The 21,118-nt window shown below is 29.3% G+C and overlaps 1 protein-coding gene across 1 annotated transcript; it reads left to right on the top strand.

The window, feature by feature from the left end:
- The first annotated feature begins 18,683 nt into the window (after nucleotides 1-18,683).
- Nucleotides 18,684-21,096, top strand: LOC113374893 (carbonic anhydrase 2-like). The gene is made up of 3 exons (XM_026614851.1): nucleotides 18,684-18,828; nucleotides 20,613-20,754; nucleotides 20,841-21,096. The coding sequence occupies exons 1-3, from the start codon at nucleotides 18,741-18,743 to the stop codon at nucleotides 21,094-21,096; spliced, it is 486 nt and encodes a 161-aa protein (XP_026470636.1). The 5' UTR covers nucleotides 18,684-18,740.
- The last annotated feature ends 22 nt before the right edge of the window (nucleotides 21,097-21,118 follow it).

Consider the following 21,118-nt stretch of genomic DNA (forward strand, 5'->3'; position numbering starts at 1 on the left):
TTAAAATCTAAAATATGGAAACCTACATTAGAATTATGTGTTATCCGTTACAAGTCGTTCATTATACTGCCTCACCAACGATCGTCGCAGTCTGAATTCTCTATCAAGGTCAACTAGATGAGTCACGAAATATCAAATAGGAAAGAGAAGGAATAGGGCCCAGTTGAAAAATAGATGTCGCTAGGAGAAAAAATATTCTATGAAAGGAAACGGATTCGTTTTTAAAAATTGTTTTTAAATTATTATTTTCATAATTTAAAAATAATTTTTAAATTGTTTTGTGTGTATGTATGTATATATATATATATATATATATATATATTGTATATGTATATATGTAAGTTTGTTTATTTTATTTTTAGGTAGGTTGTTTTTATCATCATATTTCTATTATATCATTAATTGTACAGAGAGATATCATTATTTCCTTTACCCACTTAAGTGTAAGAAACAACTAAATAATTGGATATTTACGTTGTACAAATAGACTGTTTGATATATATTATTTTCTATCACAACATACAATCGCATTTTCATACTTGATAGATCCTTCACACTGTATTTTTCTGCGACAAATTACTCGGAAGCACATAATTGAGAGTGCTTTATATAATTATTTAATTGATCAAGAAACATTAATTCGTAAAATGTGTAAACGGCAGATATGATACGTAAAAGTTATTATATATTTTATGTAACTATCAAAATTTTGAGCTTAAAAATGAAGTTTTCGAACATATAGCATTCGTTTCGTTATCTATGATATTGCTATTTGTTATTCATTTTTATTTAGTTTAATACATTTATATTGAAATCAAACTAAGGAGAGCCTACATATTCTATTTAATTGCTTTCAATAAAATTTATATTTTATCTTCCAATAAAAATAAATATATTAAAGATTTTCTATCTAAAGTTTTTTTTTATTGCATTAAATTGTTTGGAAACCATTTCATTTGTATTTTTAACTTCTCACTTCCTCGTATACTCACGATCACACCCTAATTGCATGTTTTGATACAGTTAAATTAGGTTTGTGTGTCAAAAAAATTGTATTTTAGTCGGTTGTCTTCTAAACATACCATTTTCTTCATTAAAAACGTTATTTTCTAACCAAAACAATAAATTGATGTGTATAGTGAAATGTCAGCCAACCAATTGTTAGTATTCAAACTGGTTTGTGGATTTTAGCGCTGCAATTTCCTTGTCGAACATGCACCACGGATTGCAAAATCAGTTGTAGTGAATAAATGTATCATTCTACAAACTGGAAATTGAAATTCGGTTAAAAGTCTATTTTTTATAAAATTAACAGCAATTATGTATAATGTAGTTTTACTGGTGCTAGCAGTTCTATTTTTATTTGATGAATTATTATTAGTAATTGTAATAGAGGTATGATTGTGCCTCTATTTTTTGATTATCAATTATATTGTTAATTTACCAGTTAGCTGGAAAAATAGTAAATTAAATAGTTGGTTGGATTTGCCTTCGTGCAAATACTGAAATACGATGAATTCCATACGTCACAGATGTCATCAAGGACAGAAGCTTTATCTACCTCTCAAAAATTGAGTACCACTATAACCAGCTCATTACTTCTCTAAACAACACTTCTTTATTTTATTCTTCTTTATTATTTCTTTTTTTCTCTTTCCTATTATTATTATTATTATTATTATTATTATTATTATTATTATTATTATTATTATTATTATCATTTTTACCTTCCCGTAAGGTAAGTTATTTTTTTTCGATTCTTCTCGTTTAAGTCACAATAGCTCATAAGAGTAAATTGTGTCCTAATTGCTATTTTAATAAATAATTGAAATAAATAAAAAATACAATAAATGAGTTATAAAATGAAGTCATACATCCTTCAGAACAATTGTGACGGGCATAAAAATGCATACATACAATAGCTAGAAATACCAAAATTTACAACGACTTCTTTCGTCATAAATAACATAACATAACACGGTCATTTAAACAAAGCTCATGAATATGATATAACAATATATAACAAAATGTAATTTATTAAACAAGATTTTTTTTAGAAATTTTTTGTTTGTTGAGATTGTATTTAATTTTCCTTTTTTTTTTTTTCGTATTTTGTCTTACAATTAGTTAACTTGGCTATGAATAAAACTAATTGCTGGTAATTAACTATTAATGTTCAACTTACAGCAAACTAACAAACGAAATGATCTCTCATTATATTAGTAACAGTTATTATAGTAAAGAATCGAATGGAAAAACTTATTTTTGACTCTTTAAAAGCAATGCGGCCTACAGATCATTATAATATAAGGCGGTGATTCAATGCAATAATGGAACTTGTTCGAACAAACATACTTCATTTTTCTTGCTTTGGACCCTATCTTATAATCAGTTTAGTTTAGCTGTTATGATGACTGTCACTACCGTACTCTGGTACAATCATACCCAGTCTCGTCTACTGATGACTATTTATTAATATACCAATACCGAGGAAACGGCTATTTTCACTTGAAAAGAAATCTGCATTTTCAAGTAAAAACCTGTATAACTACATAAAATCAGGCTATTATGAATAAAAGCCTACACCTAAGTACTAAGTCACGGGGAAGTCCAAAAATTTAATTTAACCAAATTATTTGTGACTACTTCAACCATCTTTTATATGTAATGATTTTTTTAATAATCCAATATATAATTAACTTCCCTCAGGGTAAGTTATAGTAATCGCCAAAAAATCTAAAATGAAAATTTTTATATATCTTTACGTTTCAGAGGTTTCTGAACATTTTGGCATACCTTAAAAAAAATGGATGTATGTGTTTGTATGTGTGTGTGTGTGCAGATATAAATTTTCGTCGACAATTTCGGGAGCACGGTTTAACCGATTTCAATTATTCAAAACACATTCGATTGCTGTTGATGATGAAACGTGCTGATTAGTTTTTGGCATAGGCAGGTCTAGCCGTTTCGAAGATACGGTGCAAAAAGTGCCACAAACGGTAACTCAATTCTTAAGAGAACGGAGTGCCGATTTTAATAATTCAAAAAACATTTTACTTGTATTGACAAGATGAACAAACAACTGATTAAATTTTCATATAGGCGGGTCTAGCGGTTTCGGAGATATAGTGAAAAAAGTAAAAAAAAAAAGGCATTTGATGGTCAATTATGATATGATCATTAGAAATATGCACATAAAATTATCAGATATTTTATAGAGACTTTAGCAATAAGTGTTACATTCCTATGGGTTTCTTACCATTTCTTATCCGTTAGACGGCGACGCGGCGCGTACGCGCTTCGATATTTCTTGTCAATGCAGTCAAAGCAGTACGATTGCTTTGAAAAAATGTATAGAACTTCCAAAATATTTTAAAATGAAAAAAACTTTTTTTTTTTTCAAAAAGTCTTTTTCCTAAAAAAATAAAATTTCAATTATTTATAGTTTCTCAAAAATCTAATCTTTTAAAAGTAAAATTTTTTCAAAAATTATAATCTTTAAAAAAAAAAAAAAATTTTGGTACAGGAAGTACTAGCGAAGTACGATGTCATACACCCCACTAGTTAAATATGATATCGCCAACACATGATGCCAAATTCATCTCGCACTGTCTTGGATTCGTGCCAAGACTCTGACACCTAGGCGTATATATATTGAGGATATTGTAATAAATGAAAACCGCAGCACAATACAATACGAGAAAATCACTGCTTTAACCGCAAAGATAAATCTTGGCCAATTAATTATATCTTTTCCATTGTCAATAGAGTGGCGCCGGTGCTCAAGGTTCGGTGGTTTTCAGACAGCAGCATCCGCCAAGAATAGCCCGATCACCGCTTGATCAACTTTCTTTTGCTTATTAGCGGCAGGAAAGCTCGAAAATATAATTAATTGGCCACCCTTATAATGTGGGGAAAATACACCCGACGTCTATCTATCAATGCTGGGAGACTGGAGATATTCTAGCATCTGTTGTTGTCAGCACATCTTTCGAGATGAACAACAAATATTAGACTAAAGGAAAATAAGATTCTGTGGCTCGGCAATGGACACATGAGATACAATAGACTGAGTATAATGTGGTTGAACGGTTTTTTGTGATATTAAATGTTAATAATACTAGTAGAGTATGGCACCGTGCCTTAAGGCAAAATGCTGGAACTTCCCGTACCAATAAATTGAATTTTTGAAAAAGATTTTTTTAAACTTTGAAACAATTAGATTTTGAGAATTTGAGAATTTATTGAGATTATATTCATAATCTATTAATTTTCAAATTGATTCACTATACTTTGATTTTTTATAAACTGTAAGTCATAAATTCTATATTTACAATAGAAAATTCATAAAAATTATTTTATGATCAAAAATAAGAAAACTAACATTATATAGTTAGTCAGTTTTTGGGAAGACAACTAGTATAGTCTTACAGAAATAATCTTTTAAGCCAGTAGCTTATAGAATAACATTCTGATTTCAATTATGTAGTCAATAACAAAATAACAAAACAAAAATTTTAATTATCAGTTAACATTTAGCATGACATATCATCATGATGCAAATTTCTGATCAGTTTACTAGAAAATATTGAATAAGTCCAACAACTATTTTATATATTTTATTTTTTTTTAATTTATTTAAATAAAATACAAATAATTCAAAATAAAGCCATACAATTAATTGCTAATGATCATACAAAATATTTTTATCAAATTATATGAAATTTACCTGACATATTATTTACGTTATATATTTTGTTTAATAATGTGCTGTCTTAATTAATTAATAACATTTACAGTAATATTGAAGATAAATTTTATGAAAGTTGAAATACTTGCTAATAAAATGAAAATATTTTTTGTTTTTATTGCTTATAACTGAAATCCAGTAGTCATGTCAACGAAATAAAACAAATGTACATTTTATATTAAAAGCAAAAACAAAAAATATTTTTATAAATTATATTTTGATAAGAGAGATTTTTTTTATGTTTTTATATAAAGTGAATAAAACTATCAAAAACTATTATTTTTCAAAAGGACAATGGTAAAGTCGAAGAGATTGGATAACTTCAAATCCAGAGGAATGCACATGGTCGAATGGTTTGGATATGGGACATGAATCGGTATAATTGGTGATGGTTCTAAAGACTTATCATCACCATGCTGGTTACGAAAATCGATTGAAACTTTGTTGGTCCTCACTTGTGGATTTATTTGACTTTCTGAGGTCAGACATAGGATTTCTGATGGTTCAAGAAAATATGACTTGTTCAATGACATTGCCTGCATTTACCCCTTAGTCGGACGCGAAATCCACCAATTCCAGGTTGAATGTAATAGTCCAGCCTCTTCGATTTTGCGCGTGTGGTTAGATGGAATTTGACGTTCAGATCGATGAGCCTTTGTGTTGGTGAGCCTTTCTTGCATTGTTTTTTGCCGAATAGGGACTGCGATGAGGTGAGCAACCAAGGTGGGGATCTATGGTTGTTGCAGCTTCGCTAATCCAAGGAAGGATGACGATTACCTTCTTCACGTTGTCAAAAAAAAAAAAAATTACTCAATTTGGGCTTTGAAGTTCGTCAACATACTGTTCACACCATAGATTTAAGTTAGAAAACTTTAATTAATATGAAGTATTAATGTAATTGTAGCATTTTTTAATTATTTTTAGTTGTAAAATTTAGAAGCAAGAATTTTATTGTATTAAAAAACAGTAAAAATGTGTAAAAAAGTATTAAAATATATATAAAATATTGACGTAGTATTTACACTCTTTTTCTGATATGATAGTGAGTAGGGCAATAGTGACGTCACCGGGTAAACAAGCGTTGCCGAGAACCGCCGAATACTCTTGATTGCTGCGTGAGCTAACCATAAATTTTAGACGTATGTATTATAAAGTATATGTAGATCGCGTTCTATCTTTTGACACTTTTTAACATGGAAAACATGTGAGGACTACCAGTCCATGTCTTACAGAGTTAAGTGTTTCGGCAAATCTATACGTACGTGATATTAACCGACATTTTAACATTTAACGCATTTAATATTTTATATGTTTATTATATCTTTTTATGACCTATTTAATTCAATATTTCTTTACTATTTACATTACATTATATATTTTATGTTAATAGAATATTGGCTAATATTTTGCTATCCTTGAATTTATTGTTTACGATTTTTATATTATGTTTGCCACAAACTGAATGTTATTAACATTTACAGTAATAATGAAAATAAAGTTTACGAAAGTTCAAATACTTGTTTTTATACTGTAACAAATGTATATTTTATATTAAAAAAATAAAATAATTAATACATTTATTTTCATAAAAGATATTTTTTTTCAATATCATTATATAAAATCAAGAAAACTATTTAAAACTATTACATTTAAAAAGTACAATGGTTAAGTCTACTCCACATGTCTTTTCTAGTATAATTAGTGCTGCTTCGAATGACTTATCATCACCATGCTGGTTATGAAAAGCGATTGAATCTTGATTGGTTCTTCCCTTGCGGATAATATTTGAAAATTTCATAAGATAAGGCGTAGGATTTCTGACAGTTGTAGAAAGTATGACTTGTCCAATGCCATTACCTGAATTTACTCCATAATCTGAAACAAAATCCACCATTCCAGGTTGAATGTAAAAGTCAAGACTCTTCGTTTCTACGCGAGTGGTTAGATGGAATTTGACGTTCCGATCGACGAGTCTCTTCATATTGGTGAGCCTTTCTCGCATTGTTTTCATCCGAATGGGGACTGCGATGAGGCGAGCAACCAAGGTGGGGATCTACAGTTGCTGCAGCTTTGCTAATCCATTGAAGGACGACGATTACCTTCTCGACGTCGTCAATAAAATTGACTTATATCAGCTTTGAGATTCATCATCGTACTGTCCACAGCATAGATTGAATTTAGCAAACTTCAATTATGAAATTGAAGTAATTCTTCAATAATTTTTAATTTCCAACTTCAATTATTGAATAAAAAAACCGGTTTAAAATATGAATATATAAAAACATGTATAAAATATTGACGGAGTATTTACTTTGTTTTGTTTTCAATTATGTATTTTTTCTGGCAACTATGATATTAAACTAGCTGTAAGTGGAATTCTGTCTTGAGGCAATTATGGCATCGTGCCTTGAGGCAAATTGCTGGAACTTCCCGCACCGTAACGAAATGTTCGAGGAATATTGAATGTTTTCAAATAGATTATTATAAATATAGTAACATTGTCTAATATTTATAAGAATTATATAAACCGAATTGCAGAGTTGAAATTATTTCTAAAGTATATTAGAACTATAGTCAGAATTAAAAATAAAATCTGAAATATTTTCGATATACAAAATACTAAAAAAAAAAAAAAAAAAAAAAAAATTGGAACAAAATTTTTTTTTCCAAAATCAATTATTTTGTTAAGACAAGCAGAAAGTTCTTTGAATCTTTTAAATCGGACGCTTAGTCTCTCAAAAACTGCCATTTTTTACATATTTAGCTCCGTATCTTCGAAATGGCTGGGCCTGCCTTCGCCAAAACTAATAAACACTTCTCCCAATCATTACTAATTGAATGTTTTTTAGATCATTCAAATCGGATACTCCGTTCGCTCAAAAATTCGATTTCTATTTCTGCACTCTTTGCTCCGTATCTCCGAAACGGCTGGACCTGCCTTTGTCAAAAACTAATCAGCTCTTTTCCCAATCAATAGGAATCGAATGTTTTTTGAACCATTCAAATCGGTTGATCCGTGCGCCCTAAAACGTGACTGGAAATTTGTATCCACACATACATACACACACACACACACACACACACACACACATCCATTTTTTCTGAGGTATGCCAAAACGTTCAGAAACCTTCAAAACGTCGAGAAATGTAAAAATTTTCAATTCCGATTTTCGGCCCATTACAATAACTTACCCTACGGGAAGTTAAAAATATTATACGTGCGACATAAATAGACTTATGGCATCATATTAACCGGCATTTTAACGTTTAAAGATTTAATTCTTTAATATTCATTTATTTATAAGCAAGCTGTAATCAATAATAACTAATAGTGTATTGCATCGTGCTTTGAGACAAAATTCTGGAACTTTCCACAACGTATAGAAATATTCAAGGAATATTAAATGCTTTCAAATAGATTATTAAAATGGTGTAACTTGCATTATTCGTATTTTATTCACACACACACATACATCCATTTTTTCTAAAGTATGCCAAAATATTCAGAAACCTCTGAAACGTAAAGATATATAAAAAATTTCATTTTCGATTTTTTTGCGATTACTATAACTTGCCCTACGGGATGTTAATTATGAATATATTCCATCTGAATACAAAACTAACGTAATAACGTAATGTTTCCGGAATCTGGCTCCGTCTATTATTGCGTTCATTTATCTGCGTTACCGAGCAGCCTGTGAAATGCATTGTTTTTACTTCAGAGTGTTTTCATATACGCACCAGCTTTTCATTTTAACAAATTGCGCCCTGGCAATATACCTATGTGCGTCATAACAAAGCACGTCACCAGGAAAATGAAGAAAAACTGCTGTGTTCGAGAAAAAATCATGAATAACGTTCAACTATTTGTCTTGTTTGGTGTAAGATAATGGAAAAGATGCTACAGCATCATATACCTAGTACAGAGTGTGTGTTTTTGCATATTTAGGATGTAAGATTAGGATTTCATACTATAGTAAAAACTTACTTATTATACAAAATCAGTCCTTAAACCCAATATTAAATTTGTCTGATCTGAATTTATTATCAAACAGTAGTAATATTGTCACTTGAAAAATTATATTACAAATATGTTTCCTATTCGAAAATATCCAATTTGGGTACTGCGGTGTAAGTATACGAGTATATATATATATATATATATATATATATATATATATATTTATATATATTTAAAAAAAATTAGAAATGTCTTTTAGATATAACTTAGCGATAAGTAAATCAAAAGTGACAATTTATGTCACGTTAAGTTATATCTAAAAAACATTTTTTAAATTTTTGAAATGTTTTATATGCAAATTTTATTTGATTGATTTGATTGACTAAAACTTTAAGAGTTTTTTTTATAAATTTGGAACTATTTGAGCCCCTGGGAGCAAGAAAATTTGTGAATGTCCATATTAAGGACCACCCTAATATATATATTATATATATAGAAGCAAGAAATGCAGAAAATAGAAATCGAGTTTTTGATAGAACTAAGCTTCCGATTCATACATGTTTCTAAAATCTCTAGCGAAAATTCAATAAGAGGAGGCTACGCATAGGACACAATTATTATATATTTTATGTTATACCACAGAAATTGAATTCAAATATTTTTTTTTTTTTTTGTCAATCAAAACTTTATTCAACGAAAAAAAAATGTGACAAAAATAAAAAAAATATTCGAAAAATTTGAGAATTATCTGCCACAAATTAATGCGCGAACTCAAATTTGTTCAAAATATTTCTCATCTTCTATAAAACTAAACTATAAAATAGCTGGAACTTTCAGTACCGAAAATAATCATTTTTAAAAAAGATTTAAAAATTTTTTAAAACCCCAAAAATAAAACTTTGATAATTCTGAAATGTTTCAAAAAATTGGTTTGGATTTTTTTATATTTTACACTATTTTTCAAAGCAGTTTCTCTGCCTAGCTGTTTTATATTGCATTTTCGAAACTGTTAGATCTGCCTTCCCAAACATTTAATCAATTCTTTATTTCTTCAATATAATGTGTATATAATGTGTATATATATATATATATATATATTTAAAAATCTTGATTTTGGAATTCAAAATTACAGATTAACTCATTTATAACTCATTCTAGATTACTCAAAACAGGATAAATATGTGATTCAATAGCAATCCTGTTTAAACAATTTGTTCAAAAAATATTTCTCATAAGCTGGAAAACTGAAGAGAATCAACTAGCATTCTAAAGTATATTATTATACAATACACTCCGGTCGTGGCAGTTACTTTCCAGTAATGGTTTTCAGTTTATTTCCGGTGTGTACAGTTAATACGTTTCCTGAAGTGGCGTGTTACCTTTGAAACGAGATTTCGTTCGGTTTATTTTACGTGTCTGCATTACTTTTCTAGTAAAAGTACTGTTCTCTAATGTTCATGTCGATTTTCGAAACCTTGTATTCGCAAATAGTTCAATTATGCGACACGGAAACTCGATACTTGCTCAATAATAATAATCTGTCCGTTCGAAGTAAATTATCATTGTTGATAAAATGATTTGAATTACCTGTGCTTTATGTGTAGTTATTCAGTAAAATATTAAAAAATTTATAGTCGATGGAAAAAGTTTTTAATTGGCTGAAAAGTTTTCTACTTGATTTTTTTTCTGTCGTGATGAAACACCGTGTGATTAAACAGTGAAATAGATATATAATTTATATATTTTTTATGTTCGTACGCGTATAATTGAGGCACAACATTTAATTAATTATTTAATTAAAATTGTAAACTAGTGATATATGGCATCGTGAGGTTAGGCAAAGAGCTAGAATTTTTTGTACCCGTAATTAACAATTATGAAAACAGTGAAATAAGGAATTATATTTTTTTGAAAACTTTGAATTTTTTGAAAACTTTGAATATATTTAAAAGCATGTAAAATTGAAAAAATGACTGTTTTGAATATTATATTTTGAATTATGAAATTGTTTCATAACGATGTCACTGATATCAAACTTTCGGCCGTCAATTAGCATTTTATTAAACTTTTTTTGAAAATTTTGAATTTAATTTAACATTTCTGATATTTTTCAGTTTTTTTCAAAACGATTGGGTTTGGTAGCTATTCTAAAAACGAGCGCGTATGCGCCGCTACAAAGAATTCAAACATTATAAATCTTGGTACGAAATTCTTAAAAATGTAAACAAAATTTTTACGTGTTATTAAAAAGGCTGCAAACTATCTTATTTTTATGTGCAAGTTAAGTGATCATTAATTTTGATCTTCAAAATCGCTGAACCTGCCTTTCTAAAAATTTCAACAAATTTTCAATCCATCAATGCAAATAAAACGTGTTTTAAATAATTCAAATCGGACCCTCTGTTCTCTCAAAAATTAAATTGTCGTTTTTTGCTATTTCTAACCATGTATCTTTGAAACAAATGAAGTCCTGAGAAGAGTGGGCGAAGGAAGGACTCTACTGAGCACAATTCTGAGAAGAAAGGGAAACTGGATCGGACCTTTTCTGCAAAAAGAGTGCCTTTTGCACGACGTCGTCGAAGGTAAAATAGAAGGAGTAAAAGGAATGAGAAGAAGAAGAATGCAGATGATTGACGACTCATGCGAGAAGAAAAAATACAGGGAACTGAAAGCCGAATCACACAATCAAGAAACATGGAAGAAGTTTGGATAGGAAAATACATGTAAAAAAGGGGGTAGGGGGAATATTGGTAATAGACGAAGGGTGAGGGAATCGTTTATTTGTGGTGGCTCTCACACCATGAACCTGCCCTCGGACAGACTACTATTTATTTTTATTATCTTTGAAACGGCTGGACCTGCCATCGTCTAAATCTAATCAACATGTCTCTTCATCAATGCTCAAGAATTGAATAATTTGAATTCTTCAAATCGGTTAATCTGTGCAATTTATGTTGAAAATTATTTTGCCTTTCATTTGAATAATTATGATTTTTAGGTACTTAAATATTTAACAGATAGTCAGCATAAATAATAGTTTTTAAGAACTACATTACATATCAAATATTTGATTTTAATAACATATTAATCGTCATTGGTTTCTAACTGGGTCATTCATTCCAGATCAATATAATATTCTAATTTTTCCCAAATGCAAATGCTTCCTACAAACGTACTAACCCAACAAATTCCCAAAGCAAACTCTATCCCGCCCCCGAATAAATGAAATAATAATCTGTCTCAACTATTCAAATACTCAATCAAATATTTATTTATTTGCTTAGGGTTGACCTGTACCCTTTTCGATATAAACATCGGAATTGGCGTCCTCATACACATAGTCCGACCACCAACACAAAGGTTTCGAATAAGTTATCTAAAATCGACCGTGCATTAAGTATTCAACATCGAGTTTGTATGTACATTGTGCATTGGACCTGAATAGTGTATAATATTAGTTATTGATCATAATCGAACAGCAAATAAACATGTCCAGGTATGACGGAGTGCGTTTCCGTGTCTGTCTGTTCAATATGCCTGGAAATTTGTGAAAACGGTATCGATGAAATGTTAATGTCGCGCACGACGCGCATTGTCAGACGATTTTTCTATTGAGATTTAATCGGATTCTATTATTCCTGCGACTTACGTTGCTTCGATTCAAATCAGGCGGGATTGGTAAGAGGAAAGTGGAATATTTTGTTTTTCTCTTCCAAGTATTGTTATCCTGATATATTTAATAAACTAGTGGTGTATGACATCGTGCCTTCAGGCAAATTGCTGAATTTTCTAGTACCGTAATTAACAATTTTGGTACGGAACCCAAAAAAATTTACACAACATGTGTTCACAATATAAAAATTAACAAAATATCTGATAATTTTATGTACATATGTCCAACAAATATTTTAACCGCCAAATGGCAATTTTTCAACTTATTTTTATTGAGAGTCCATAACCGCTAGACATGCCTTCTCAAAAATTTTACCAGTTGTTCATTTTGTCAATACAAGTAAAACGTTTTTTTTAATTATTAAGATCGGACCCTCCGTTCTCTTAAAACTGAGTTACCGTTTTTGGCACTCTTTGCCTCGTATCTTCGGAACGGCTAGACCTGCCTTTACCAAAAACTAATCAGCACGTCTCCTTAGCAATACGAATCGAATGTTTTTTTAATTATTCAAATCGGTTGATCGGTGTTCCTTAAATTATCGACGAAAATTTGCATCCGCACACGCACACACACATACACACACATACATCCATTTGAACCTTTGAAACGCAAAGATATATAACAATTTTCATTTTCGATTTTTTTGCGATTACTATAACTTGCCCTACAGGAATTTAATTATTATAAAAACTGCTAAATATGCTGTGGCTTTTTTCCGAGGACATATCCTACTTTGCATAGACTCTCTGATATTGATCAGTAGTGATATCCATTTTTACTTTAAAAATATAGATAATAAATATAATACAATTCTAACTGAAAATGTTCTTTAACTAAATTAAAATAAATTCTAACTAAAAGTTATCTGAGCGAGGCAAAAGTCAGTTCATATAAAACCAGCTTCTTGAAGTTCAACAACTTCTTGTAAAAATATTCAATTCCCATAAAAATTTCAGTCATTATAATTAGGTAAAAATCTAATTAGCTAATTTTGTTTGCTTTACTTTTATGGTCATTTTAAATCGTGTGACACTAATATTCAAAAAGGAATTGGTGTCAACAACTATTGCCCGTCGATTTCAAAAATTTGAGAGCTGTTAGATAAAATTATATATGATGTATAATATGGTTAGTTCCGTACAGCGATTGATCCAGCAGTTTCTTAATGAGCAGATGACTGCTTTTTCTTATGATTTCGTTAAAACTCCTGAACCAACGATTCGTAATACATTAGTTGGGAGGGTTCTGATAGGTCTGGTAAATATCAGCCAGGTTATTTCTTCGTAATTTGTTGTTACAATTTTCATCTGGATAATTTTAATGATATCTCTATATATACAGAAATAGATATGATACATTTCATAAAAAAGAGGTTTATTTATAAAAATTCTTTAAAGTTATAAAGAACCAAGAGCATTGAATTTTAGGAAATCAAAAAAGTTGAACAAACAACAAAATTTGAAAAGCTAAAAATAAATTATTATATTGATTATTTACATATCGGGAACTTAAACTTTTTTGAAAGCAATAAAATACTTATTGATTGAATTAATTCATCAAGTGATTACAATAAATTAACTTATCAACAGAGAAAATTAAAATTAAAACCTATGCCATAATATGGCAGAAAAAATGTCAATTTCAGTCATAACAGTTTATTTTGATTATATTTTTTGTTCCTCCACCAATCACTATATAAATATAATGCAAAAATATTTTGAGGTAACAGCAGATACTAGAAGACATATTTTCATGACAAAATCATTTAATGCGATACTTTAAGATAAAGCTAATTTTTCCACACTTTCCCAGATTCAACCATGAAAACAACTCTAAATATAGAAGCCTTATTGACTTCAGAATCATAAAATAGTTTCAAAAGCCATAACATGCGATCGAAAAGTTGACTTACGAAATTAACTCTTGCGGATTTCTTCGTTTTTTTGGGTCGGTCCTGTTGATTTCAGTTCAGGTGCGTGCACAGGCGACCGATAAGCCATCAAGTTGGTCAAGAATTAGAATAGAGGGTTCTAACTTAGACAGGACCAAATTGATTCAGGATTTTTGTAAATTACCGATATGGGGCAACTATTACTAATGTTTTGATATTCGTTAAAAAACTAGTTTGCCAAAAACTAATAGCCATTTCTCCCAATAATTACTAATTGAATGTTTTTTAGATCATTCAAATCGGATGCTCCGTTCTCTCAAAAATTCGATTTCTATTTTCAGCAATGTTTGCTCATTATATCCGTAACGACTGGACTTGCCTTTGCCATAAACTAATCAGCACATCTCCCTATCAATAAGAATCGAATGTTTTTTAAACCATTCAAATCGGTTAATCGGATGAAGTTAAAAAATAGAATATGTTGAGTGTAGTGTTTCATATTACATGTGTGCATTGAAAATGGATACGTTATATTTGATTGAAAATATAAAAATTTAAACAAATAAAATTAGTTACTATTAAAAAATAGTTTTGGTCTGTTTAATTTTTTAAAAATAAAAATTGTTCTGCAAGTATTGCATTTGTGTCCATTATTTAGTCTACAAATCTGAAACAGTTTTCAAAAATTCAAAAACTGTTCAAAGAAATTGGTTGTAAATCGTGCTGATTAGTTTGTCGTAAAGATCTGCTGTGCCGTTTCTTCGTAATTATTACACCGCGATTCTAATTAAAATCTATGTCAAACAAATGTTCGTTCTGTGTTTTGTAAGTAGATACTTATTGCAGTTGAGGTTAAATAAAATATTTTCATATTAAATATCATTTTTATATAGTAAAAGGATTATAAAAACTAGATAAATAAAACATGAAAAATCATATCAAAACTTTATACAAAACAATTTTTACAAATCTTTCTAAAGTATTTACATCTAATAATCATTAAAAAAAATTAATTGATAAATAATAAAAGTTCATTTTTAATAAATTGTAAAGCAGAAAAAGTGAAGTTATGCATGAAATGGCAGAAAAATATTATAAATAAAAACAATAAAAATAGTAAAAGGCAAAAAACAATAAATAGTGTACACAAAAAAACTAGATGAATCATATCAAAAGTTGCAAAAAAGTAGACGTAGTAATTTATCTTTTTATAAATAATACGAGGTTGCGTCGAAATGATCCTGGTGGTTGTTTTTTTTTTTGACTGGGCAATTAGGAACATCAGGAGTTACTGCCTTTTTGTTGAATCGGTGTATGATTTTATCAAATGAAGTTAATTATCCATGATTAGTTCCATCGAAGAACCTGCAACCTGTAATGTTTGTGCAACTTTTATTAAAGATTATTGGTGCAGTGTTCAAGCGAGCTTTTTTAAGTACAACATCCAGCGTTATTTTCCATTGGGATAATATATATATATATATATATATATATATATATATATATATAATTTGTTTTTACCGAAAGTGGTCCTTTTCTCGCGTTTTTGGTCATTGATGGAAGTACATTAGTTGCTTCGGCGTGATACAATCAGGTTCAGTATAAATCTCTGACGCTGATTTCTTCATTGCAGACACAAAAATTCACATCTATTCCAATGTGTCTTGGTTGCTTCAGAGGTTCACGCTCACAAATTTACTCAGATTTCTTACTTCTAGAATGTCATAATAAATGTGGTACTTTTTTTAGACAAGAATTTAAAAAATTATGCATGATAGAAAATTATTTTCACGTCTAATGCCATTTTAATTTGCTTTTTGTTTTTTTTGCGAAAAATAAACACGGTATGCTTTGATATCAAATATATATATATATATATATATATATATATATATATATATATATATAATTGTCATATATAAAAAACAAACAAATTAATTTGACATTTGACATAAGAATAATTTTTAATCATGGATATTTTTAATTTTTAATTTCTTTATAGTTCAGTGGAATTGCTCATATAATTGTAATGCTAACATGTTAGGCAGGTGTGATTAAAGCACTATATTCTATATTAGAGTTTAGTAACAAATATCAATGTTCTCCGTATTCATACTGAAGCTTTTATTGTCAGAAACAGATTTGAAAAGTTTTTTTTAATATTGGCCCAAAAATGCTTTTAACCAAAAAATGCGTTCGTTGTTTTTGGTATATAATATATTTTTTTTTTACGGAAGTCCACAAACTAACAGTCTGAGCTAATCAAAATTCATCCTAAAGAAATGGTGTAACTACCAAAATTAATCAATTAGTACTAGTTTGTTACTAAATAAATATACGTATACGTTTCACATGGCTAATTTCTTATTAGTAAAATATTGAGATTTAAACAATATTTTTTCAAATTTTCTTTATATTTTACAGTGAGATGATTTCACTTATTAACCTATTTAATATTTATATTCAGGAAGTATATTTATTACATTTCGTGGTCGTCCGTAACAAAGAGTAAAAATGAAAATAAATGATCTTGGGTTATTTACCCATTCTTAATCATTTTTCTGAATTCATATAAGGGGCGACTCAAAGCGGTTCTGCCTGCTAACAAAATGAATGGGGTTTATTTATGTAAGAGTACTTACCGTACTGTAATTAGCTTATTTGTTGAATAAGAAAATAATTATTTGGCTACAATTATGTGGGAGCGCGGTGTTTCGCCGGAGTGATTAGCGGCAATTATTATGATCAATACACATTGCCGTAAATATTCAGTATTGATAAGGACAATTATATAAGGTTTATTCAAATATATATTTGTATTGCCATAATGTATACACATTGTGTAATATTATTACCGATATAGATTTTCAAATAAATGTTAAATGGTTTCGTAGTAGTCTGTTTAAGGATAGCATATTGTAGATTATCAGACAGCTATGGAAGGTGTATATATATAATATATATATATTATATATATATATATATTATATATATATATTATATATTATATATATATATATTAGGGTGGTCCTTAAAATGGTCATTTTCGAATTTCCTTGCTTCCCAGGGGCTCAAATGTTCCAATAGATAAAAAACAATTCTCTGAAATTTAGCTCTTATATAACGTTTAGATAGAGCGCAATTCAATCAAAGTTTGTATGGAAATAGCATGAAAATTTTCAAAAATTTAAAAATGTTTTTTAAATGTAATTTAGCGAACAAAGAATGAATAAAACTCATTCATTTGTCGCTAAGTATACCTAAAACAATTTTTTTAATTTTCAAAAATTTTTCCATGCTCTTTCCATACAAACTTTGATTGAATTGCGCTCTATCTAAACGTTAATATTAAGAGTTAAACTTTCAGAGAATTGTTTTTTATCAATTTGGAACCATTTGAGCCCTGGAGCAAGGAAATTCGAAAAATGACCATTTTAAGGACCACCCTAATATATATATATATATATATATATATATAATATATATATTATATATAAAATCAGGTACCATATTATATAAGGAGATAGTTTTTAGGTGCGTAATAAATGGACAAGTATTTCGGATAAAGTATATGCAAAAACATAAATCACATCATATTTTAAATCTCCTTTGTATCAAATGTTAATAGATAATTAATTCTTGAAGTTTGACATTATAAACTATTAAATTTCTAATATTTGTCTAATCTTCATTCAAATTGTATCGATCTTGACGCTTTTGAAAAAAATGATGAATTCATTATAAATAAAAAAAATAAATTCATTTATTATAGCTACGACTGCTAATGAAACAATTCGATCTGAAACATATTTAACTTGAGAAAATATGTCCCTACAATATTCACCTTTTGATTTAAAAAAATAATAATAATGTGCTGAAATTTAATCCGGTGGAGACGCCATGTACTTTTTGTTTCCCATTTAGTGCCTACCATTTTTTTTGTAATTGCTACTATATTTTATTAAGCTATCTAAATCTTATTTAGACCATATTCTCCATTTCATACTTCAAAATACTATATATATATATATAAACAAATCGGATTTTCTGGCAAAAACTTTGCAAAGTTAACTAGATTTCATACCAATGCCAACAGACAATACATCAACTTAGGAACAAAAATCATCACTACTAAATTCATTAGTAAAACATTATCAAAACAAAGAAACAGCTCAATATCAAATTCAAAATTTTTAGTGTCAAAATTAGAATTCGTAAAAAATACTATATAAACAATATTTCAAGTTGTAAAATCAACAAGCTGTTGAATCAAGAAATTTAATATATAATAAACTTTCAAAAAACTAATTAATGAGCTTAACGCGGTTATTTTGATTGCACAAGTGAGAGTGATTTGTGACAATTAACTTTAACGATGGAGACCCCAGAAGCAGTGGTGATGATCCAAAATCTGGCGGACATTGATGGTCCGTTCGAATCGCCTATAGATTTAAATATTGGAAAAATGAAGATCGTTGAGTTACCACCATTGATTTGGACCAACTATCAGATAGAACCGAAAAAAATTAAGGCCACCAACACCGGACATACGCGTGAGTAGAAGAAATAATAAACTAGTTGGTTTGGTATTTAGCCTTGAGGCAAGTTACATGAACTTCCCGATATGTTTAAATAATTGACTTAATCAATAAAAAATAAATTAATTTATGAGTCATTAAAAATATTCCGAGCGGATTTATTACACATATTTGAAAACGAACACTTTGATTCGGAGTATTTTCTAAAAGCAAATTTTCAAAAATCAATAATTTTATAATTGAACCAGTTTCCAGGACTTTAATGGTTTATTATGTTCAAGACCAAGTACTCTATCATTATACCAAGTAAATAGTCTAATTTCAATTTCAAATGTCAAAAGAACTACTCATTTTCTCAAACTTTGATGAATTTTAAAATCAAACTATTTGTCGTAAGGCCGTAATATTTCAGTAAGTTCTATAAGACCCCGGTATATATCACTAAAAAAAATTCCATAAAAATCGGCTTAAATTTTTTTTTCAACAGTTAATTACAAGAAAACGGCTCGGTAGATTTTCACCTAAAACTAATTAGTATCATTCCCAAATAATATCTTTCGAACAGTTTTTGATTTTTTAAAATCGGTTCGGTAGGATGAGCTTAAATGTGGACGAAAAGTTTAACACTTTTTTTCAAATTACAAAGGAACGGCTTGGCAGATCGTCGAACAAAACTGAGAAACGATAGTCCTCACCAAAATACATCATGTGGCTTTTGAATTTCTAAAATCGGTTCAGGCGTTTTTGAGAAAACGTCGATCAAAGGTTTAATTTTGACAAATGTCAAAAAAATGATACCAATTTTTGCAAACTTTGACGAATTTTTTAAGCTAAACAAGTTGTCGTAAGGCCGTAATATTTTAGTACGACCTAGAAAACTATGGTATCTACCGTCAAAAAAAAATGATAAAAATCGTCAATTTTTTTTTTAAAAAAACTTTATTACAAGAAAACGGTCCGGCCGACCTTTACCAAAAACTAATCAGCACGATTCCCAACCAATATCTATCGAATGGTTTTTGAATTTTCAAAATCGATTCAGAATTGCGGGCTAAAACGTGGATGAAAATTTTTTCACTTTTCTGCAATTTACAAAAAAACGGTCCGGCCGATCGCCGCACAAAACTCAGAAACGATAGTCCTCATCGAGATACATCGAATGGCTTTTAAATTTTTGAAATCGGTCCAGCCGTTTTAGAGAGAACGTCGATTTACGGCAAAAAATCTGTTCACACACATACACACACACACATACACACACACACACACATACGCACACACATACTTTTTCCAAATTTGGTCTCATTCGATTCAGAATGACTTGAAACGTCGAGAAATCATAAAATTAGCGAATCGGATTTTTTTATGAAAACATAAACTTCTCCTTCGGGAAGTTAATAGAAAGATAATTTATATATTTTAAACTCCTATTTATGATTTTTATAATAGGACAGTAATTACTTTTAATAACTACAGTTTAGTTAATAATTTCTTGCTTTGCTGACTTACAATAAACTTACAATTATCTTTTGCTCATCCTTTTCAACTTTAATTACAATACCATCATACCCTTTCAATAAATAACATGTTCTCTTGTTAATGGTTTTCTTCGCAATAGTTTATTATGCGTCAAGTATTACAATATTTTTCATTCATAAAGTTAGCAATCGGAATCCGATCATATTTGGCTATATTTGAAGACAGCAATAAAATATTCAATGAATTACTATGTAAACTTAATATGAAACCCCCTAAACTGTGTTTTTTATAATATATTGATCATTTTGATGATTATGCAGTGATAATAAGTGCAAAATGGCATGTTGAGAGACCATACTTGCGAGGTGGACCACTGATTGGTAAATACGTCTTTTCTCAATTGCACTTTCATTGGGGACGAACTTGTATGGAGGGTAGTGAGCACACAGTTGACGGTACTCAGTGAGTAAATATATATTTATTTATACATATATGTGATTGTATATGTTTATTTATACATATATGAAATATATGTGATTTTCATGCAGAATGCCAATGGAAATGCATGTTGTGCACTTTAAAACGAGTTACTTAACACAAGAATCAGCTCTTCGAGAGAAAGATGGTGTAGTTCTAGTAGCATATCTTTTCAAGTTGCAAGCCACAGACAATCCTCTCCTCACAACAGTTCTGAAAGCTCTAGAAAGTTGCCGAGAGCCTCACACTTCTACAAAATTGCCATCAAAACCAATTTCGGAATTAATGAAATACTTTGACAGCGATTACTGTGTTTATTGGTCATGACAAGCTCGTGTGCTCATTTAAT

The sequence above is a fragment of the Ctenocephalides felis genome, unplaced genomic scaffold, assembly GCF_003426905.1.
Source record: "Ctenocephalides felis isolate EL2017-DRISC unplaced genomic scaffold, ASM342690v1 CF-g0.4_SCAFFOLD_01886, whole genome shotgun sequence".
Lineage (NCBI taxonomy): Eukaryota > Metazoa > Arthropoda > Insecta > Siphonaptera > Pulicidae > Ctenocephalides > Ctenocephalides felis.